Source organism: Calonectris borealis, chromosome 1, assembly GCF_964195595.1.
Source record: "Calonectris borealis chromosome 1, bCalBor7.hap1.2, whole genome shotgun sequence".
NCBI lineage: Eukaryota > Metazoa > Chordata > Aves > Procellariiformes > Procellariidae > Calonectris > Calonectris borealis.
Window position 1 is genome coordinate 55,297,043 of NC_134312.1, and position 23,780 is coordinate 55,320,822.

Sequence of the window (23,780 nt, forward strand, 5' to 3'; positions counted from 1 at the left end):
AAAGAAGATAATGTGCAGATTATAATAGTTTATGCTTTGATTTGGAAAAAGAATTACTTCAGAAATGATTTTTTTCTATTTAAAAAAAAACACCAAAACACACAAAAACCTGAGAGTGTTAAGTGTGCCATACCCCCAGGTAACACCTTTGCTTTTGGCACAAAACTTGAAGATTGGGTGTCCCTTCGTTCCTCGTCTTTGCAGAGTGGCTGTTCCCCTGCGCCTCCTCGGCAGCGGCAGCGTCGCGAGTGCACGTTTCGGGAGGAGGAGGACCCGCACGGCGTGTTCTCATACGTGCACTACGTCACCATCGGGGAGGTGCTCTATCGCGCCCCGTCTTGGTGACGCGCCAGGGCGCCCGTTCTATTTTTAGCCGGTTGCCGGGCAGATTTGTACAGGCCTCCTGGGTGGCTCCGCCTCGCGGTTGCGGATTGGTTTATGCAAAGCAACGCTCCCGCAGCCAATCCCGAGCGGGTATGCAAATTTCCCGCAGTCCCCAGCCATCAGGCAGGGGAAGTTTAGCTCTGCCGGCCCGGGAGCTGGTGAGGGGGCAAGATGGCTGCGGGGCTCCCTCCTGGCCTCGCTCCGACACTCGCAGAAAGAAAATTCATCATTGCACGTGGAAAACGGGCAAATAGCCTTCCTGCCCCCAAAATCTAAAGATCATGAAAAGTCCTGACCAGGCTTCAATTAGATGAAATTATGAAACAGCTGGTTCCTTCACATACTGAAGACCTGCCTCCTCCAATCTGAGGTGATGCGCTTGGTGGGAGTTCAGCAGTGATTTCTGTGTGTGGAAGGACTGGTCTGAGCCAGGAACAAGCAAGCAAGGCAGCAGGTGCACTGCCCCTCCCGAGAAAGGGTATCTTCCCTGGAGGAAATACTGATAATGCTTTGTAAAGCAGCAGGTTCTCACAGCCAACTAATCAACCGCTATTTTGGTTCCATTTTAAACTGTTGCTTTTTTTGTTACTGAGAAAATGTAATCTTTGCAAAAAACAGTAACATTTTAATGCAGCATCATCTTTTTTGTGCAAGTTTTCTTTTCACTTCTGTTTTTTCTGGCATTTGAGAAGTGACCTCAGGGGACCATTGTTAGCATCAGGCAGCTCAACTCTGAAGTCTCATGTCACCAAGTTGCAAGTGTTTGAAAGCCAAGGTCACATAACTAGAGTTAGTTGCATATGTAATATGTGAACTAGTTTAGAAAATACTTTACAGAATGTTAGGGGTAAATATATCAATTTTTTCATTAGAATAGTGTTATTCTGCATTTTATCTAACAGAAGACTTGTAAAGAGATCTGCCTTAAAAGGATACAGGTCTGCATACATTAGTGATGCCTTCTTACAGCTGTAGCCTGTTGCATTTTCACTTGAAATTTCACCTATAAAAGTAAAAAATACTGTATTTTATAATGCACAGAAAAGCCTGAACATGAACAGAACATCTTGCCTTTTTTTTTTTTTAGCTTTTGTTTCACAGTGTCTCATATTTTTTGGTCTGCATATACATGAACAATTAATTCAGGTTGTTCAGGTTTTAAGTTTGGAATATCAGAAGTTGGATAAGTTTTTAATTGTAGATGTGTTCTGGCAGTTAGTGTCCACTTCTATGGAATTATTAGCTCCTCCTCATATTTAAGTATAATGGTAACTGTTAATCCTGTGCCAAAGATGGAACTGCATTCTAACATTTAAACTGTGTATAATAAAAATATTCCACAAATGTATCTTAAAATGCACAAATTCAACTTTATTTAAACTTTAGTAAATCAATTTTTTACAGAAAGAAACATACCTAGTGCTTTAGCTTGTGCTATAAAATCAATCTGTAAGAAAGCTGAATTTTGCTGTTACAGATATTTCAAACAGCAGTACTTGTTTAGTGTTTGGAGATCTCACAGCTGAATTGAAAGCTTGTGTTTTAACTTGTTGATAAAAGTTGAAATCTCTAACACTTGTGGGAAGTAAGAAAACACAGAATCTACCACTGTTGCTCAGGCTGAGTTCCACTCCAGCAGTTTTACTGGTTTAATGACCTAAATGGCTGTTAAGATTTAGTTTACAGAAAAAGACAAAACTCTTCTTGGAGAATGAGCTTAAGCTTCACATACTATAGAGGAGGGTGTTTCTAAGGCACTTGAGTTGCTTGTATAAGGCTAACTGGAGTGTGTATTTTAATTGAAAGTTGACTAGGAAAGATTCTCCCTTGATTTTCCGTTATTCTGTCTTCAAAAGTATGCATTTTATGTGTAGTAGTTACCAAGGCATAAACTGATGAACCACGTAAGGACAATTCTGCAAAACCACCAGCAGATGAAAGACCTTAACTGTGCAACTGGACGTGACGGTCATTTTTTCCCATGAGGAATCTATTTTTCCCACGAGGCATGGCAGCCTTGTGGGGAAAGAACTCTAAAATTACTACTTCAGTGTGAGAAATGGATTCATGAGCCAAAGTCAAAGGCGGTATTATCCTCTGGAGGTAGAGAAGACACAGGACAACTGCTTAATTCACTGTGATGCCAAAGCGACGAGAGCATAGTTCAAGTTTGTACATGAAATTGCCAATCAAGTACAGTACACAAGACCATACAACCTGTTTGAAACTGTACTGTGAATTTACTCTGGTTTACCAAGCTTGTAAGCACACATTTGGGTGTTCTTCTTAGGCCAAGATGCATGTGTGGACTTCATGTTTTACAAAAGGCAGTTCAGAAGGCAGGGGGAGAATGGCTCTTACTTTCAAGGCAGAAGTCATATTGCACTTGTGAAAAAAACAATTTTGATGCTTCTGTTGGGACACTAGAAAAGCATGGGCACTGCACGGAATTTGAAGAAAGGAAAGGTTACCAGCTGCCATACTTGAACCCGGGTTGGATCTCAGCAGTTTTTTTGATCTATCATTTAACATCACAGAGATTCAGTAGTTATAAAATAGCCTAAAAATGCTCCTGCATGTTAAACACTGAATCTTTATTGCGGCTGTGCACCCCCTGTGCGCTGCACTCATGAGTTAGCGCTTTTGTGCTGCTCCAGGTCTGTGACTGAAAACCCGTAACTCTTTTTATGTCATTTACCAGCTCTTGGGAAAATCTTGTTAGTTTAATGCAAACCTGCTCGCTTGCGCCGTGGGCCCCCGTGTTCGTGCCCTGGCTGACTTGTTGCCAGCGGCCTCGTGGGGGTTTGTTGCTGGGTAGAATTTAAGCAGCTGCTGTCTGATTGGCTGCTGCTTGCAGCCAATGGGATGCGGGGCTCGAGTCCGTTGCCCCGCAGTGCCGAGGCGAGCGCTGCGGGCTGGCGCGTCCCGCGGGGAGCGGACGCAGAGGGGGCGCGGGGCCGCGGCGGGCTCCCCCTCGGGTGCGCCTGCGAAATTACAGGGCTCTGCTGCAGGGGAAAATGCCGCTTGTTTCTTAACCGCGAACCTCAATACTGGATATTAAACACGGGGCGGAGAAAAATAAGCTAAAGATTTTTTTAATTACCGTGGACGTTGTTTTGCAGTATGTGCAGTAGGTGAAATAGGACAGGAGGTGACGTAATGTTTTCTTAGAAAATGGCACATTCTTCTTTCACTTTGTTCAGCCAACACTAACATAATTGTAGCCTAAAAGGAAGGAAAACTCAAATCATCTGTGGTGTGTTAGGAGAAATATTATTTGCATTTATCATATGTCCTCTGTTTTGTTTATTACATTTTAAAATAAAAGCATAGTTGTATGTGGATCTCAGAAGGCTGGTGGTGTGTATCTTGCATTCGGTCAGATAAGTAGAGTTGTGTTAGTGGTAGAAAAACAAATTATTGGCACGTTTTTTCAGCGCATGTTCTGTAAGAATAGATCACAAACAGTTATTTTTTTCTTCTTTGAAAATAGTTTTTAAATTTCTGATATAATGTATCAACATTGTTTATAAAGAATTTCAACTGAAAACTGCTTTTTATGAACCACTACTTAAAAGGTAGGTTCTATTCACCACTTCCATTCTCTGGGACTCTCCATGTAGAACAAAATACTCCTGACCATTTGCTGCCTTGCTTTCCTTGATTTGGCTATACTACATTGTAAGTGGACTTGCATGTTTGGCCACTGATTTTCATGATGAAAGGGTTTACTTCCTCCATGTAGTTCTTGTGCTTTGGCAAATGTTTTATGGTTGTGGTGCTTTTGGCTAGCACTGCATGCACTCCACGAACCCTGTGCCAGTGCTGTTCTAGACTGATGATATTATGCAAAGCCCATTGTGCACTATTGTTTAGATTCCAGCTTCCCCCCTCCCCCCCCCCATGTTTCCATGACCTTCTCTTTGTCTGCTGCCTGTTACCAGGCAGGATTCAGGCAGCTGCTTGCTGATTGGCTAAGGTTTCAAGCAGCTCTTGGGCTGTTCATATGAGCACCGATTATAGGCTAATCCATGGCAGGAAGCTAATACCTTCCTTTGTTGCTTTAGAGCTGTGATCGCTCTACAGAGTAATAATAATTTAAAAATAAGGGAAGAGAGGGAAAACTTTAAGGCTGAGAGAGGAGTCCTTCGCATATTCCCAGCTGCACTGGCACATTTTGGTTTTGCCATGTAGCACACATTTGGTGATGAGAAAGAAATCTCCAAATATTATTGGAGGGAGGTGCCTAATGGGGGGTGTGTGTCTCTCGTGCTGAAGTATATATGACTTTCAAGCTTAAAATGAAAAAGGGAATTTTCATAAACGATATCTAAACAAATGTACACAATGTTTGTGTGTGTTGGTGTTTCAAACTTGATTATTGTGTTTAAAAAAAATCAAAACAAAGCAACCCAAAACCTACCACCTTATTTACAGCATTTAACCCTTACACTTAGCTCTACACGCAGGAGTAATTTTGTGCTGTTCTGTATGAATGCGTTTCTTTGAAATGAAAGATGCACCTCTGTTGTCTTGGTGCCTGGGCCACTCGTTTCCTTCTTGTGACTTGGTCACATGATGACTGAAAACTGAAAATACCCAAGCATCAGATGAGGGAAGTGGATTGCAAACGTAGCTAAACTTCGTGTTAATTGTTAAGTATAAAGGGAGACTACCAATATGCATTCATTTAGAACACTGTTCCTTTTAAATGTTTTATTTGTGCAAGACTGAATTCACGTTACCTGCTCTGGAGTTGCTCTCTGACGGGCAACCTCCTTACCCTTTGAAAGATTGGAAGGCAGATTTATCAGATGAATGCTGATTGGCTTGCACCGGTATGACCAAACCTGTCTGGACTGGTTACTGATGTATTCGTTTCTTCTTTTACTCAGCTCTCGCATGAGATCTGTACTTGGCTGCAGTGTGCTCCCTTGTGGGTATGGCTGGAAACGCTTTAAGGCTGGTCTGCAGTGATACATGATATTTAGCTGTTAACCAGCATTTAGGGTTCATTTTTTAATCTCATCTATGCTTATAATTTTGTCACTTATGGTAGCTTTTATTGGATATTCTTTGGTTGCAAAAGATTGTGGGATTGAGCTGAAAATATGCATGAGTTGCTCAACCATCTAACAATGGAATTTTGTGAGAAGCCTTTTTTTGGTACAGGTTCACTGTAGAACTGTATTAGAGCTTTGTTTTTAAACTAGGTTTTGGGTAATATCCTAATATATAAAGTAAACACAATTTTGAAATATGTTAGAAATTCAAGCTTATTCATTCAGTATTTTTTTAAGAAAAAACTAAGGATGCATCAATATAAAGGTATTCTGATGTTTGATTTTTTAAGACTGCTATTCTTGGCAAATTTAAAAAGGAAGTGCCCTTCATTTTACTCTGTATTTAGTGCATTTTATTTTATGTTAAAAATGTGAATGAAAGACTGCTTAGATGATTAAGGAAACTAGAGCAAAAAATATTGATTTGTTTTAAGTTATATTTTATGCTTACTAAGTGATGCACTTATGAATTTGATTTTAAGTTGTCTGTGAACATTTTATTAACCTGTTAGTATATCCTTTGGTCATAGGAAAAGTAGGATTGTGAATTTTGTAATATAAGAACTTTCCGGGTACTGCTTGTAAAAGAAAGCATTGTAGTCTGGGAGATCAAACTATTTGCCTGTTTTAATTTTGATACAAAGGCCCCGTATCCTTGTACTACATTAACAGAAGACTCTCACTGGCTGGTCACCTATTAGGAGCTCTTGGAATTGTTCAAGGTTAGCCAAGCCTGGAATTTTCTATTTTTTTCCAAATTGGCTCTACAAGCTACACATCTGTGAGAGCATGCATGTTGGTTGTAGGGAATTATATGCATGGAACATGAGTGTGATGCTCAGTACTCTATTACGTGAAGTCTGATACATGCTTTTATAGTGACATGAAAAAACGTGCTTTACATTCTAAATTCTTGGGAAGAAGGAAGGGATGTGCTTTCAAAAACTGCACGCGCGCTTCTGAAGGACTAGAGGTTTTCATATGCTGCTTCTAATTTCAGGACTAGAATTACTGTGTTAAATGTATTCTCTTCTGGAGGAATATGAAGATGCTGTATTTAGCATGTAGACAGCTCTGGAAGGACATTAACAGCTCACCTGGAGTTCGTATTTCATCTGACTAGAAATGGTTATGTGTTGAGAACATTTTCTAAAAACAAAGTAAAGTGATGTTTCAGCTCATTGTTTCTATAGGTGTTAGATTTTGCTCCCACTAGTGGCAATGCGGTAATAGACAATCCTGTTCAGAAAATCTAGTTCAGACTGGCAAAAGTTCATGTCTTAATGGTATTACTGAGAGTCTGTAAATAGAGCTGATACAACCCTTTGTGAAGATTTGTTCATCGGTTCCTGAGGTGTGAATTGAAGTGTTAGTTAAGCACCATCAATATGAGGATTCTAGATTGTCATGCAGAAAAGAACTGAAATAAAGTGGAAGGGAATCTCTGTTATATTAATAGGAAATGCAAATCGGCAAAAAAGTTTTTTTTTTTATCATACTGCTTTCTATTTTGCCCATATTTTTGTCAGTTCATGTTAACAAAGTGTAAAAGAAGCCTTACAATTGTAAAGTACGGTATGTCATGATTGTAAGGCTTAGAGTTTGTCTTGATAGTTGAATTCATATTACACCTTAGAATATATATTCATATCTTACCGTAGAATATTCTAGCTGGGCAATTCATAAATGTTAAATAATTTCCTTCATAAACAAACTGTTCCAAGTAAACTAGGAAGGATCCAGCAGAGGACTATCAAAATGATAGGAGCTTAAAGCATGTGACCTACCATGTGGTGCTGAGGGTTGCTTGACAACTTAATCTGCTGAAGAGAAGGCTAAAGGGCAATCTTACGGCTGCCTAAATAAAACTTGTAGGCGAGGTTGGTTACAAAGAGGGTGGAGCCAAACTGTTACTTAGAGGCTATGGAATCTGTTTTGTGAATTTGATGACTTGGTTGTACAAAACTATCGCTGATCTGAGCTAGTGTTGGCGATAGCCCTGCTTTCTTTATCAAAAAAAAAATCAAAAACATTTTATACACCACCCGAAAAGACAAAATGCAGTTTATTAATGAATTTCTCAGTTCTGCAAATGAAAGTGGCTTGGGGGAAGATGCAAAATGAACTGTACTAAATATTCAAAATGCATCCGTTGTGTAATAATTCTGCTGTATCAGTGGTATAAACATTTGCTTATCTGGTGCTTGTGGGAAAAAAAATAAAATTCATATAGAGATAACTGCCTGATTTATTTTCTTTCTTTTTTTCTATTTGCTGTAATATCTTCTAACTACTGTTATCCGAGTGAATTTTCGCATGTTTTGAGAAACTTAAGAAAAGTCATATCCTAGACAGGAGTAACTTATGATGGTGTAGTAGCTTCAGTAGAGCTAAATTGGTTAGCATCAGCTGATTCAAGATCTTAGTTGCTGAGTTTCATTTAGGATATAACAAGTTCCTTAACTGCTTTCTGCTTCTGAACAGCATTATCATATCTAATCCTCTAAAACTGGGTCCTAAAACAAGACCACATGGGGAGAAAATACAGTTTAAAAATTCCTATGGATTTTGTTTGTTTGTTTTGTTTAATGGAAATGAAGTAAGATTTTGTTGTATTGCAACAAAATTATTTTAACTTCCTAGGATATACTGGGTTTAACACCGTTCATTGATTTGATAAAGTAGATTTTTTAACATTATTTTCCTTAAATTTTATATATATTAATGTTCTTGGTTTTCTCAATATTTGCATGGGTGGATGGAATGAATAAAAAGATATGGAGGGCAAAAACTGTTTTCCCTGAAAAAGGAAATTTTTCTAAAAGGAGCTACAAAAACTGCAGTTTTTATGAGCACGAATGGTCTTAATAAAATATTATTGCAAATTGAATGAAAGTGCTCTAAAAACCCAATTTCAGTTAACAGTTGTATAAATATGAAGGTCTATTTTATCTATACAGAAGAAAAAAGTATCTTAATGACACATTTCAAAATTCTTTCAATATATTGAAGTTTTTTTGAAAGTTACTTGATATTAAAATCTAGTCATTTACCCCAGTTGTTAATTCTATTGAAACTCATGAAATTACATAGTTTGAGAAAAATAAAGTCAATGTAAACTGATGGACCAAGAATATTTCTTACTTTTTTATAAGAAGAGAGGCTGCTGGATCTTACATTAGCACAACACCTGTTTCTAGCTAGAAAACCTCATCATGTGGCTTTGCTATAATAATACTACGAGGCAACTGGTCTAAAATGTATAGTCAGAACATTACTACATAATGTTATAGTGTGATCTTGGTGATCTTTACATACACGTGTTTGTGCAGTGTATGTAGAAACTTGTATTCACTTCTGAGGACAAACAAAATTTAAGTGTGTCGTCAGGTGTTTCTTTGTTTTTGTAGATACAGTTAAACCGGTTTGCTTTAAAATGTGCTAAACGCTACAGTCTTTCTTAGGAACACTGTAATATGATGATAATAAATTGTTACCTTCACAATTCATTCTGAACTTTTTTTTTAAGGGTCAAGATGGATAGCACGGATGAACCTCAGAAAAAAGTCTTTAAAGCACGAAAAACAATGAGAGTAAGTGATCGACAACAACTTGAAGCTGTCTATAAGGTTAAAGAGGAGCTGTTGAAGACAACTGAAGTTAAACTGTTAAATGGAAAGCATGAGAATGGAGATTCTGATTTAAATTCCCCTTTAAGCAATACAGACTGTATGGAGGACAAGAGGGAAGTTAATGGCCTAGTGGACTTGTGTGTTAACTCTGAAGAAGGAAGAACAGCTTCTGATGAAATTAGTGAAGCCAAAAGCCCTGAAAGTAGGGCAGGGAACATAGTCAATGACACAGAACCCAAACCTCGAACACTGTCTCCAGAGAATGTTACTCCTGAGCAAGATAAAGATACTGATACTGCTTTAGCTTGTGAGGCTGAAAATGGAGTGCTTGGTAGCAATAAAGATAACTTCCATGAAGAAAATAATACAAAAGATCATTTGGACCAAAGAGAGAGTGACATCCCATCAGAAGGTGAAAGTAAATCAATCTGTGATATTAGTGACTCTTCTGAAGAGAAGGGAGAAATAAATGACTTAACTATTAGTTCCGATTCATCTGGAGAGGAAAAGAGGACTGAAGAAGTAACTGTTGAAGATGCTGTTGGAGAAGCCACCATCTCTAGCAGTATGGAAGCTGACCAGGAACCAAAGGACAGACAAGACGGCACTGCAGGTCTTTCAGAAACCACTGTTCAGAAGACAGTAGATGAGCCAAGTGAAAGTATCTTGGACAATACTGACTCTATGGAAACAGATGAAATTATTCCAATTTTGGAAAAACTAGCTCCGGCTGAAGATGAACTGAGCAGTTTTTCTAAAAGTTCTCTGCTTCCAGTGGATGACACAGTCCCAGATTTAGAAGAGAAAATAGACAACTGTTTGGGTTCACCATCCAAGCAGGAAAGCAATGAAAGTCTGCCAAAAGAGGCTTTCTTAGTACTGTCTGATGAAGAGGATCCCTGTGATGAGAAGGAAGAACGTGCTGAAGTGATACTACCAAACAAGTCAAGTCTTCCAGGTAAGAGTTTTCTAAATTGGTAGTTTTGATTCAAGTCTGGGATTACTGTCATCTTCAAGATCTGGTTTGTTTGGGGTTTTTTCTCATACTCTTTGCAAACTGGGGTGAGGTGGTGGGTGGAAGAAGAGGAAAGTTGAGTAATTGCAAGACATGAAACAGAAAGATTTGTGGGAGGAGAAATACGTTCATTTACTGTTATTGAGAGGAAGAAAGGATTCCAGCTTTCTTTAACGTGCAAATAAATAGTAAGAATGAAAACATGCTCGTAATCCAGGCATGCCACAAGTCCCATTTGTTTCAAATTTTTTTTTTTCACCAAAAGACAGTATTGGAAATGTTTCATGAAAAACACAAGTCATGTATGGTTTTCATGCCATATAGCTTTTATTCATTTAACTCATAGTGATTTTTATATAACTTTTATCTGATGACTATGCTAGCTGATTAACATTTGAAAGCATTAAGTGTAGAAAGCTGGTACTTTAGTCTTTTTGTGTAGTTAGCAGAAGATTTTTTATGTTAAACTGAATGGATGTCCTCTATAGTCTATTATTGTCATACAGTTTTGTAAGCATTTTTTTTTTTGACATAGGGCAGTCATTGTCATACTATTGCACTTCTGAAAATAAAACAGATGAGTAATTTACAGATAAGTTGACACTGCTCTTTTTTCTGTAATGAAGAAAGGTGTTGTTTCAAATGATCTTGGTTTTTTTTTCCCCATTGTATAGCTTTTTATGAAATTATGACCATGCTAACCCAAATGTGTTTAAATATGATTGACTGGGTAGGAATTCCATAGATTAAACAAGATTCAGGTGTCTTTCAGTCTCCAGGAAGTTAGTAACCATAGTTTCTCAACTCTTGTTTCACTAATGATGAAACTGGATCTTTCACTAATGTGTGATGGCATTCTGAGTCTTCAGTCTCTAAACAACTTGAGAAGGGGAGATAAGAATGTCTTTTCAGCCATGTTTCAGACTCTTCCTTCTTTTCTGGTATTTACCTTTAAATTTATGCCAGTTAAACAGAGCAAAGGTAGGTTCCATAGTTTCTTTTAAGGATTTTATTTAGGTGTTAGGTGTTGCACTGAGATTGCAAAAGTGATACCATTGTTGTGCAATTAAAGTCCTCCAGAAACTATTTGGAGGTGGGGGGTGGCAGGGAGAAAGAATATTGTGTCTACTTGTGTCAAGATTGTAGTGTGTTATGAGTCCCTTTGATAAAATGTACATTACAAATAAATTGATGATCCTTGTTCTTACCGGGTTTGAGGGTTTTTTCATTGGAGATGAATGAAATTAGGATATCAGGGTTGCTTTTTTCATCTTACCCAATGGGAAGATGCACTGTGGTCACAGAGGAGTTTTTGCTCTGGAGCAAAAAGACTGAAACGAATATTAAATATTGGATTACAGTTTGCAGAAGTCTAAACGATTGTGTCCAGCAATGTTTTCTTCAGATTTTCAGTTCTGGTGACGGGACAAATTCTCTTGACTAGTTTTATTTATTGGCTATAACAGTTTATGACTTTTACAGTTGCATGGCTGTAACTGAGACTGATCATGAAAGGAAAACTGACCATGGTGAAGTATGTCCTGTCCTTAACCAATCACCTGTTAATTTCTGCATTCTAAGCTTCATAAAGCTTGCCCATCAAGTTGCAGAGAAGGGAATTTAAATTTTTCTGAATAGTACATTCTGTGTGAAAAATTTCAAGCAAATCTTTTGGGCATACATTTTGTACTAAATTTAACATGGTCTTAATAAAAAAAAATTTCAGTCCTTTCACCAATTTCAATCTTTCATTAACAAAGATAATAGCAGAGAGGTTGCAGAGGTTGTATGAGAAAACAGAGTATCTTAGAAGATAAAGATTAACTTTTGGAAAGAGTCTGTGAGGATTAAATCTGTGGAGACGATATGGAGATCATTTGAAGATGCTATATTGGAGGCACAGGTGCAAGCTGCTCAATTAAAAAGCTTCAAAAAGCCCAGATGAAAACCAGCATGGCTAAACAATGATGTAAGGAATGGTACTAGAAGACTTTCTTCAAATGGGCAGATTAATAGAATGTCTTTCTCAAGTAGAATTAGTAAATATAATAGCTGTTGATACTTAAGATTTTTGTCATGGACGATCATACATTGGAAAATCTTGGAGCTCTTCGGGTAAGTAAACAAGCACATGACAAGGAAGACCTGATTGATGTATTTGAATTCTTTCGAATATCCAAACACAAATAATTTCTTACCAAGAACTTTTGAAAACTGAACTGTCTTCAGGTAAGATGGAAAGTCCTCGTGGAGGAAATAATCATACGAAGAATGGAAAGTAAGTCTACAGTGATCTGTTTCAGAGACTGTGCTGTGCAACAGAATTAATAATTTACCTAAAATGAAGGGTAACTAGCGAGGTGACAGTTTGTTGATGATACTATGAAGAGCTGTAGAAGAATCTTACAATGCTGAATGACTGGGGTATAAAAATGGCAGATGAAACTCATTGTGGTTAACTACAAAGTGCTACAGATGAGTACGAAAATGTTCATAACTTAATAGGGAGATAGAACTGACTTGCCACTCAAGAATTATTTTCCAGGATTATAGTGGGTAGTTTTGTGAAAACATTGATAGAGTAGCAGTTGAAGAAAGCAAATAGAGAATGCTGGGAATGAATTAAGAAATTGAGGAAAACTTCACTATGGGACACCAAGCTCTTAAATGTTTTGTATAATTCTGTTTCCTTCCCCCTCCCCATATCAAAGATGATGTCACAGGACCGGAAAAGGTACATGAAAGAGCAGCAGGGAAGATGATGGAATTGCAGAGTAATTTTAATTCAAATGATCTTTGTTCCAACCCCTACTCAAAGCAGGTCCAGTTACATCAGATGGCTCAGGGACCTTGGCAGTTTACTTTTGTGCATCTTCAAGGATGGATATACCGCAGTTTCTTGTTCGGTAGCCTAATATTTAACCAACCTCAACAGTGAAAAACTTTCTGCTTAATTGGAATCCTCTGTGTTCCAACTTGTGTCCATTGCCTCCTGTCCTGTTGTTGTGCACCTTAAAGAGTAGTAGCTCCATCTGTCCGCCCTTCCATTCTGCAGTGGAAGGCAGCGATACAATCTCCAATTAGTCTTCACTTGATAAGGCTGAGCAAAGCCAGTTCTGTCTTCTGTTCCTCATACAGCATGTACTTCATCCCCTTGACCTTTCTGGTGACCCTCGGCTGGACTTGCTGTGGTTTTGTCAGTGCCTTACTAGTACTGGGGATCCAAAAACGGGACATAGCGCTCCAAATGGGGATTTCTCAGGTGCTGAACAAAGGAGAATCACTTCCCTTATCCTGCTGGACACATTTCTTGTTAATATGGCCTGAAATGCTATTGAACTTATTCACACTGCTGACTAATGTTCAAATTGTTTTCCATCAGGAATCAAGGCCATGTTCTATAAAGTTACGTTCCAGCCAGTCAATTCCCAGTCTGTCCTATTGCATAGGGTTATTCTATGCCAGATGCAGGACTTTGTATTTGCACTTGCTGCACTTTGTGTTAGCCCATTTTTCCAGCCTGTCAGTGTTCCTCTGAATAGCAGTTATGCCCCACAGAATATTTATCACTCCCCCAAGTTTGTATCTGCGAACTTGCCAAGTGTGATATCCTGCCCACAGGTCCAGGTCGTTAGTAAATACGATAAACTGCATCAGCCCAGTATGGATCCCTGAGGACTGCGTCTAGTGCTAAGCCACCAGCTGGACTATATACCACTGATGCCAATTCTCTGAGCCCATCGTAAAAAGCTACCAGGTCTGTCAGGCATTATTTGCCCTTACTAAATCCAAGCTGGCTACTCCCAGTCACCTTCCTCTCCTTAGTGTGCCTGGCAATGGCTTCCTATGAGGATTTTTCCCATAACCTCCCCCAGATGTCAGGTGAGGCCAACCAGCCTGTAGTTTCCCTGAATCATCCTCCCTGACTGTCTTGAAGATGGCTGTGACATTTCCCTTTTTCTAGTCATCGGGAGCTTCCCTTGGTTGCCATGAAGATGGTAAAGAGGGGCCTCACAATGCCAGCAGCCTACCTCCCTCAGCCCTCTTGGGTACATCTCATCTGTTCTTGTGGACTTCTCTATATCCACGTGGCTAAAGTGTGTCCTGGCTCTATCTCCTTGACTGTGGATAGCACTTCACTTGTGCAGACTCTGCCAGGGTCTCTCCCTGTGCTGTCAGGAACTTAGGACGGAAACTTGCCAGTGAAAAGCGGAGACGAAAAAGTTGAGTACCTCAGCATTTTCCATGTCCTCAGTTATTAGGTTGCCTGCCCCAATGAGCAGTAGCCCCACAATTTTCCTTAGCTTTCCTTTTGCTGCCATCGTAGTTACAGAAGCCCTTTTTGCCCTTCACATCCCTCACTGGCTTCAATTCAAGTTGAGCTTTGGCTTTTCTTATTTCATTCCTGCACAACTGGACAATGTCACTGTATTCCTCTTACTTCCTCCTGTGTAATTCTTTTTGACATTGAAGCTCTGTCAGGAGCTCCCTGTTCACCCATGCTGGCTTTCTTCCATGCTGGCTCTACGTTCTGTACATTGAAATGAACTCGTGCTTTGAGGAAGTTGTCCTTGAAGAACACCCAGCTCTCCTGGGTCCTTTTGCTTTCCAGGGCAGCTCCCTTTGGGATACTACCAAATAGGTCCTGAATAAGGTGAAATCTGCTGTCCTGAGGGCAAGGACTGTGATAATATTCGTGGTGCTGACTTCTTGCAGGATTTTTCATTCCACAATCTCATGTTTGCTGCAGGTGAACCTACTCTTGACCTTCATGTCTGAGATCAATTCTTCCTTGTTTCTGAATAAGCATCTCCCCTAGTAGACTTATCAATTGCATGCGTCAAGAAATTGTCTTCAGCGCACTCCCGAAACCACGTGGATTGTGCCCAATCATATAGCCCTTCCAGTTAAAGTGCACCTGTGAGTCAGTCCTAAGGCCTGTGATTGTGTGAGATGGCTCTATTGACTTTCTCTCCTCGATCAAGTAGTCTGTAGTGAGTGCCTAGCACAACATTGCCCATGTTGCTTTGCTGCCTTCTCCTTGCCCACAAGCACTCAGCTGGCTCGTCATCTGTCTCATAGCAAAGCTCTGGGCACTTCTCTGCATAAAGCACAACCACTCCTCGCCCTTTCCAGCCTGTCTTTCCTGGAGAGACTATGCTTATCTGTTGCAACGCTGTAGTCATTTCTGCTGTCCCACCATGTCTCTCTAATCCAAATGAAATAATAATTTTGCAGTTGTGTAGAAACTGCACACAATTCCCCTTGTTTCTTGTGCTGCATTCATTTGTTTACAGATACTTGAGATGATGAACCCTGAGTCATGATGCTTTCACAAAGGACAAGCAAGCACCTTCCCTGTCATGCTGTTCCCCAGATGTTTCCTCACTGCCTCCCATACCTCAGCTTCAGGTTATGACAACCATTCCCTACAATGCCTAGTTTCAGGTCTTCCTCATTAGGTTAGCAAGCCTGCTTGCAGAACTCCTGTTCAACTTTGTCAGATAGGTTCAGTCCCTGCTCAATAGTTCTTGATCATCAGAGATTACCACAGTGAAAGGTGTGAAAACCTTGCGTGCAGGTTCATTCAGCCAGGTGTTGATCTTCTGGATGCAGGCACTCTTACTAGAGCTTTTTTTCATCCCAGTTCATTGGGACGATTGGTGATAACGCCACCTTGGGCCCTTGTGCCTTTTCTGCAGAGATCCATTGTCCCTCTCGGAATGCTTAGAATTGCTTCTGGTAGTATCGTTGGTGCCCATGTGGATGTGCCCAAGTAGCAAGAGCTAATAGGCTGAGGACCGAATGAGCCTTGGTAGCCCCTTTGCAACGTTGGGGATCCAGGCCCCCAACAAGCAGCTAATGTCTTGAGGCATCAGGTCAGGTTGCTAGGTGGGTACTTCCTGTGGGAGGGAGTCCCTGGTGACTATCACCAGTCTTTCCTTTATGCAGGTGGTTGGTTCAGACTCAGCTGGCTCTGATGCCTCTGTTAATAGAAGATTTTCCTCTTAATGTATTCCATCAGTGCTATACCTGTGCAGTAACTGCAGATTTGCAGGTAAAGAGGGAGTCCTCATTCTGTTGCTGGAAGTCACAGGCTTCTTGCCTCCTCCATTTTGAAAATCTCCATTTGTTAATATTTTGAATATAGCCTCTAGCTGTCCCTATTTCCTTGCACTGTGGGGCTTGGGTTTTTGTCTGTGCAGGGTTGTAGTTTATCCCCTCTTTGTCCATTCCACACAGTGAGTTCATCTCCTCCTACAGCTTCTTCACTTTCTGACTCGTATCGGATCAGAGAGAGAACTTTTAGACAAGGATGGACTGTATTTTAGAGTAGGATCTTTCAGCCTGAAAAAAGAGATGGAGGAGACATGTGACAAAGGTCTGTAAATGGTAAGTGGTATGGAGAATGGATATTTGCTGTCTTTTCCTCTACAAGAATCTCATGTATCAAAGCGAGGAAAGGAAAAAAAAGTGAGAGGCAGGATCAAGGTGTGGAAGAAGATATGGTTCTCCATGTGGAGAACTATAGAGCTCCTTGCTAGCAACACTGTGACTGCGAAAAGTTTACCTACATTTGTCTTTTGTGGAAGAGGAATTTTTTGAGTGCTATCAAGCACTCAAGAAACCCTAAGGCTCTGGAGGTCTCCCACAAGCAATTTTTCAGAAAGCTGAGGAAGCTTTCTGGGATGGTGTAACTATGTTCTTTTATCCTCCTTATATTCTTCCCTACTTGATTATCTACTGTTGACATGAAAGTGTTGGAGATAGGATCCTGGATTAGGTGGACTGTTGGTGTTACCTAGTGCAGCTGTTGCTATGTTCTTTCCTTTACCTAATCTGTACACTCTCAAGTTTAACCAGGTAAGGATGTCTACCAGAATAAATCTGAAGTCTTTCTTTCTCACAATTGCTAGCACTTTGAGTGCATTCTAGACGCCTTGATTCTAGGCTTCTCTATAGCCGTGGCATTTCATGACCTCCAGGGATAGTTTGAAAGAGAACGAACTTGCTACTGATCTTTGTTAAGGGAGTCTGAAGTCAAGCAGCACACCCAAATACAACCTTTTAAGAATAAAGAGTGCAGTTAACATTTAAAAGAATACAGCTTGTCTTCTAGAAAGTAGTGTTTGAAGAGAACTTCACAGCATGTGAATGGCAGATAAACAACTAAACATGAAATTTTGTTCCTGTGTTGTGATAGAACTAGCTGTCAGAATTCTTGAATTCGCAAAGAGGAAAATAAGTTACATTTAAATGGCACTGATGAAACCACTTTTCTGCAATAATAGTTTTAGTTCTGGTTTTTACTTCAAAAAGGGATAATGGAAGGCTTTCAGAGAGTTGCTGCAAAAAAATATTTCAGCAAACTTTATACTGGAAAGCTTAAAATAAAAGTTTTGTTCATCCAATAGAAGATTAAGGATTGCTCCATTCAGCAAATGGGAGCTGAATGTATGGTGGAAAGAGGTTTCTTTAATGTAGCAGACAAAGAGACAACTGCTGCATTTTTGATCCGCTGGATTTTGCAAACCAGAAATCAGCTACACTTCTGTCCGACAGACTTTGGAGGACCAATTAAAGGATGCTGGATTCATCAGTTGTAATCTTCCACTCCTTTGCGTATTTTTTTTCCCCAACTAAAAATGTGGTAATAAATAACTAAAGAAGAGAATACTGTGCTTTGTGTTTGAACCACTTGATGATTTTTTTTATATATATATTTTGTGGTAGGCAGGAGGAGTTGTGACCTAATAATAGAGTAGTTTGGGTTGGGAGGGACCTCCAAAGGTCTCTAGTTCAGTCTCCTCCTCAAAGTAGGGTCAGCTGTGAGATTGGACAAGGTAGCTCAGAACTTTATCCAGTTAGGTCTTGAAAACTTCCACTGATGAAAGACTGGACGACCTCTCTGGGTGACCTGTTCCAATGACTCTCTTCATGTTGGAAGTGTTTTTCTTTCTATCAGTTGGAATCTCTTGTTTCTGCTTACCTGTGTTGTTTCTTATCCTTTGCCATGCACCTTTACAATGAGTTTGGCTTCATCTTCTCAAAAGCCACCTTACAGGTATTAAAAGCTGTTTTTTAAGTCCCAATTAAGCTTTGCCTTCTCCATGCTGAACAAGCCCAGCTCCCTCAGCCTCTCTTACAGGTCATGTTCCCCAGTCCCTTAGCAGTCTCTTGCTCCTTACCGAGAGATGGCGTAATGAGTGCCAAGTAAAGGGCAATAACCACTTCCTATGATATACTGGCACTTTTCCTGTAAATGCAGCTCAGGATGCTATGGACCTCCTCTGCTGCCAGGGCACGCTGTTGGTTCATGCTTTGCTTGCTGTCTATGCGAGTCCTCAAAGTAGAGCAGCTCCCCAGCCATGCAGGCCCTAGCCTGTGTCATTGCAAGGGTTCTCCCTTCCCAGGTGCAGAACTTTGTATTTGTCCTTGTCGAATATCATAAAGCATTTGTTATCCCATTTCTCCAGCTTGTCTAGGTCGTGATGATTCCTTTGCAAATATATGAATCTATGATTTCTTCCTAAACAAAAATAGTCAAATCCTGTCATGTTTCACGGGAAAAATCTGTATTTCTGTTTTATAATAACTTTGAGTAGAGTTTGATCAAGGATTCACTACTTAGAAAGGCTATGCTTTTGTACTTTCTTGTGATTGCTGTCTGTGCATATCAGTTCTAGCCGATCTATAAGGAGAATGTTGCAGTTACAGGATTATGGAATAGTGAGAGTATGACTGTGCAGTCCAGACTAACTTGCAAATACTGTTCAGATGCTTTTAGGCTTACTTATTGTTTTTATTTACATTTACATGTATATTTTGGCAGAACTGACATCCAAATATGCATCCATTCGATTACAAAGCAGATCTAAATGCTTGCAGCTATAGAAATAATTAAAGGTATTTTCAATGGTTTAGCGACAGGCAAACACCTAGTAAAAAAAAAAAAAAAAAAAAAACCAAAACCACAAACACCTTTGTGTTCAGATCCACAGCAAATATTATGAAGATGAGTATGTGATAAGTACAGTGATAACTTAATGATATTATCAAATTATTATTTTTTTAAAGGATTGCATTCATTGCTTCTGCCTGTCTAGCATCAGGATAATGAGATCGCAGCTTATCAGTGAAAAATAAGCTGATAGCCAATTGTAAAATTATCTCTGTATTATGGTTTGAATCTTCTTAAATAGAGAGGTTTAGCTGGGCATCGTGTTTAAACCTCTTTTAGTTAAACAAGCTAAATTCGTTCATAGAGTGATGGAAGTTTGTAAGGAAGGGACTTCCTGATCCCTGAAATTACTTTGTTCTCAACATAGAACTCAAAAAGCTCAGCTTTGGAACTTGTGACATGATAAAGACATTCTAGGTATGTGTATCTTCTCATGGAATATTTGTATCTTTCAGTTGAATATTAAAATCTGTACACTGTGGAAAAAGTACTCTTGAACTTAATGACTCTCCTTTAGATTCTTAGGTAAATGAGTCTTACTTTATTGATAACAATTAAATACATGAAGCTTATCTGTAAGTCTTAAAAATCAGGTGGCATTGGCCCTATGCCATTTTATTACCTTAAAAATAAATCAGGTTGGTTTTGAAGAATTTATGTGGTATGAATATTATTCCTTGCATAAATTAACAAAATGAAAAATCTCGTAATTTCAGTTTTTGGTTTTCTGACTCCTTCCTTTTTCTGATTTATTAGGCGACTTATTTTAAATTACTCAAATCTTCTTCATAATAGAAAATTTAGTGTTAAGAGAGCATCAAGCATATCTTTGCAGCCAGAACTTTCTCTAAAAAAGCTAGTAAACTCTGCTGTAATAACAAAATGAAAATAGGAGATTGGAGAAGTGTACAGATCGAGATGTGCATAACAGTGCTGACTTGTTCTGCTATATTCTGGGTAGATTTTAATGTAATCTTAAAAGTAATAGTTTGATATTGTATCTAGCAAGCACAGAAGGTGGCAAATAGAGCCTGTACAAAACACATAATGGAAGTTCATGAAACATATAATAAAAGTTTTCAGGAAGTTTTAGCATTTTTCACTTTAACTTGTGTGCATTTGGGGGGTGTCACTTCAGATTTTTCTTTATTTAGAAACTTCTTAAACTGTATGTTTTTAAATGACTAGTCTTAAATTGTAATACTTTGTATTAGTAAGAAAGGAAAATTCTTATTTGTTGAGAAGAATCTAGGCCTTTTCTACCATAAAGATTATGGATGAATTTGACAATTGTAAATAAATAGAGAAACATATTAGTACTCTGTTACTGAAATTTTTATACTTTTTTTCCTAGGTGAAAAATAAATTAAAATAATTTATTGAGACCTTTAACTACATTAAAAATAGATCATTTCATTTCAGAGGTAACTTTGAGGCATTCTGTTGATTTTAAAGATAAGCAAATCCAGAAGTGAATCTTACTGTGTTGTATGGTAGTTCAAATTTTTGCTCTGAAGGTGTGCTCTGATTTTTTTCATCTCTGCATTCCCTCTGTGTCATACTTACTTCTCTTGCCTTCCCCGACATGGTTTTTCATAAGTATTCCAAGTTCGCTAGTCAAAATAGGACTCTTATGAGACTTTTGTAGGTCAGCATAAGTAACACATGGGTTTTTTTCTTCTATTTGTAGAAGAGGTGGAAGAGGAAAGAAGAAAGGAGAGTGAGGAGGATAAAGAAGGAGAAGAGGCCCACAAAGAAGAGGAGAAACACACAGAGAGAAGTACGTAATGTTAAAACTACTATGCTTTACTGGTGGCACATGTTAGAAACACAGAATCGTTGAGGCTGGAAGGGACCTTTGGAGATTATTTAGTCCAAACCCCCTGCTCAAAACCAGGTCAGCTAGAGCAGTTTGCTCAGAACCATGTCCACACAGGTTTTGAGTATCTCCACAGATGGAGACTCCACAACCTTCCAGTGTTCTGCTTCTAGTGTTTGACCACCCTCACAGTAAAAAAGTTTTGATATGTTTGAATGGAATTTCCTGTATTTCCTGCATCCATTTATCTTGTCCTTTCACTGGTACTCACTAAGAGTCTTGCTCTGTCTTTTTCACTCTCCACCCATCAGGTAATGTACACACATTATAAAATCTCCCCTAACCGCCTTTTCCAGTTGAACAATGCCAGCTGTCGTTTCCTCATGTGACGGATGCTCCAGTCCGTAAAACATCTTCGTGGCCCTACACTGAACTCTCTCCAGTATGCTCACATCTTGCTTGTATTTAGAAGTCCAGAACTGGACACAAGACTCAAGGTTCAGTCTCACAGCACTGATTAGGAGGGAATAATTGCCTCCTTCGACCTGCTGGTGATACTCTTCCTCAGGCAGCCAAGGATGTTGTTGGCCGCCTTTGCCAACAGGGCACATTGCTGGCTCATGTTCAACTTAGTGCAGACAAAGACCACCAGGGCCTTTTCTGCAAAGCTGTTTTCTAGCCAGTCAGTTCCCAACCTGTACTACATGGGTTTATTCCTACCCAAGTGTAGGACTTTGCATTTCCTTTTGTTGAACTTCATGAGGTTCCTGTTTGCCTATTTCTCCAGCTTGTCAAGGTGACTCTGAATGGCAGCATAACCATCTAGTGTAGCAACCACTCCTTCTAGTTTCGTATCACCTGCAAATTGCTGAGGATGCATGCCTTCTATCCCATTATCTAGGTCATTAATGAAGATATTAGTGTTGGTACCAGTGTCATCCACTGGTGTACATTACTAGTGATGTGTTCCAGCTCGACTTTTCGCCACTAATCACAGCTCTTGGAACCCAACAGTTGAGCCAGTCCATTTATCTAGACCATACATCATGAGTTTGTCTCTGAGGATGTTTTGGGTGTCAAAAGCATTACTAAAGACAAGATAAACAGCATCCACTGCTCTCCCTCATCCACCAAGCCAGTTGTCTCATCATAGAACGCTATTAGGCTGATAAAGCATGATTTTCCCATGATAAATCCATTCTGAGATGATTTCTAGAATTACTTGCTCCATCACGTTCTCAGGGATTGAGGTGAGGCTGACCATCCTGTAATTCCCTGGGTCCTTCTTGCCCTTTTTGAAGATTAGAGGAAAGGAACTTTCTGCTATTGCCGCTATTGCAAGGCTATGGCCTTGCGGTCACCTCAGCCAGCTCCCTTAGCACTTGGGAGTGCATCCCTCTGGCTTGCATGGACTTGTGTATGTCCAGTTTGTTTAAATGTTAACTCAGTGCTCCTCCACTGAGAGCAAGTCTGCCTTTGCTCTAGACTGCCCGACTGGTCTCAGGGAGCTGGCATTGCTGAAGGCAATTATTCTCATTAAAGTCAGAGGCAAAGAAGACATTAAGTGCCTGGGCTTTTTCTGTGTCCTTTGTCACTTGCTCCGCTACCTCATTCAGCAGGGGGGACATATTTTCCCTAGTTTTCCTTTTGCTGCTGGTGTACTGGTAGAAGCCCTTCTTGTTGCCCTTCATGTCCCTCACCAGATTCAGCTTAAGGTGAGCTTTGGCTTTCCTAACCCCATTCCCACCCACATTGTGCCTTTATCTTTCTCATAGGTCACCTGTTCCTAGCAGATGGGGGGGCCTCCACCCCCTGCAGGCAGGGAGTCACTTGCTACTAATATATGGTGCTACTGCATGGCTCAGGCTTAGCCAGTTCAGACATTTCACTGGGCACAGTTCCCAGCCCCATATCTGCTATAAGGACACTGAACCAAATCTGTCATTGACCTGTACATCTGCAGGCAGAGTGGGAGCTGCTGTCCTGATGCTTCCAGCCTTTGTCATCATGGGAGTCTCCATCTCCCATCTGGATAAGCTCAGGCTCTGATTGTACCTCCTTTGGTATAGCTGGGGGTTGCAGTTCTTGAGGCTGCAGGATCTTGGAGTATATCCAGTCAATTTGTTTCTCATCATTTCTGATGCTGTGCCATCCCCTGATCTCCTCCCATAGCTCCTTTAATTTGGCAACACAGCTCTCCCACTAGTTTGCACCTCCTGTAGCCAGGAAGCTCGTCTCCCTCTGCCATAGCCTCAGCCAGAATGGGAGGCCCTAGATAAATCCTTGCAGCCAAAGACTTGCAAAGCCATATCTTCCCCCAAAATAGCCCAGTCTGGGTGGAGGCTCTGACATAACCAGGAGAGTTGTTCCAGTGGCTGCTGGAGACCACACCATGCGGCACATCACCACCATTACTGAGTGCAGGAAACATCTCCCTTCTGTGCACCCAAGTCCTGTGTTTATTAGCTGCTCTCTGGGAGCTGCGCTCTAGGCCCAGCAGTAATATAGGCCTCTCCCTAGTACCTGCTGAAAGGGTGTTTGAGCCTCCATAAGGAATCAGCTGGAACATAAGCACAAAGCACCCTTTGATCAAGAACAGCTGACGCAGCTCACTAGAAGCTGCTGGAGTTTCCTAGAAGTCACAGCCTGCTTTAGATATCCTTTCCACTAGTAGCAAGCACCTTGAAGCTCTTCAAAGAGAATCTAACTGCAGTAAAATTAGACGTGGCATCTACTTCAGAACAAATTACCTGAACATTAAACATGTTCTGTTAAATATGTAAGTAGCTCTTGCATGTTACAAACTACTACTTGTACTATTCAGTGGCTAGGCTTTTTCTAAAGAGCCTGACTGGGAGTAGGAAAGAGTTGTATGAAAGATCCTAATAAACTTGTCTTCACTAGT

The 23,780-nt window shown here is 40.0% G+C and overlaps 1 protein-coding gene across 15 annotated transcripts in view; it reads left to right on the forward strand.

Moving 5' to 3' along the window:
• Positions 1-23,780, forward strand: part of ATF7IP (activating transcription factor 7 interacting protein) — a 116,162-nt gene that overhangs the window by 46,391 nt on the left and 45,991 nt on the right. For 14 of the 15 annotated variants that reach the window (XM_075153208.1, XM_075153191.1, XM_075153219.1 and 11 more), the window contains 2 exons: positions 8,977-10,037; positions 20,747-20,836. In XM_075153208.1, the coding sequence (XP_075009309.1) occupies positions 8,984-10,037; positions 20,747-20,836 (1,144 nt within the window). In that variant the 5' untranslated portion in view covers positions 8,977-8,983. Of the gene's footprint in view, positions 1-3,292; positions 3,963-8,976; positions 10,038-20,746; positions 20,837-23,780 lie in introns of those variants that run through there. The other variant, XM_075153164.1, reaches the window with a different exon arrangement.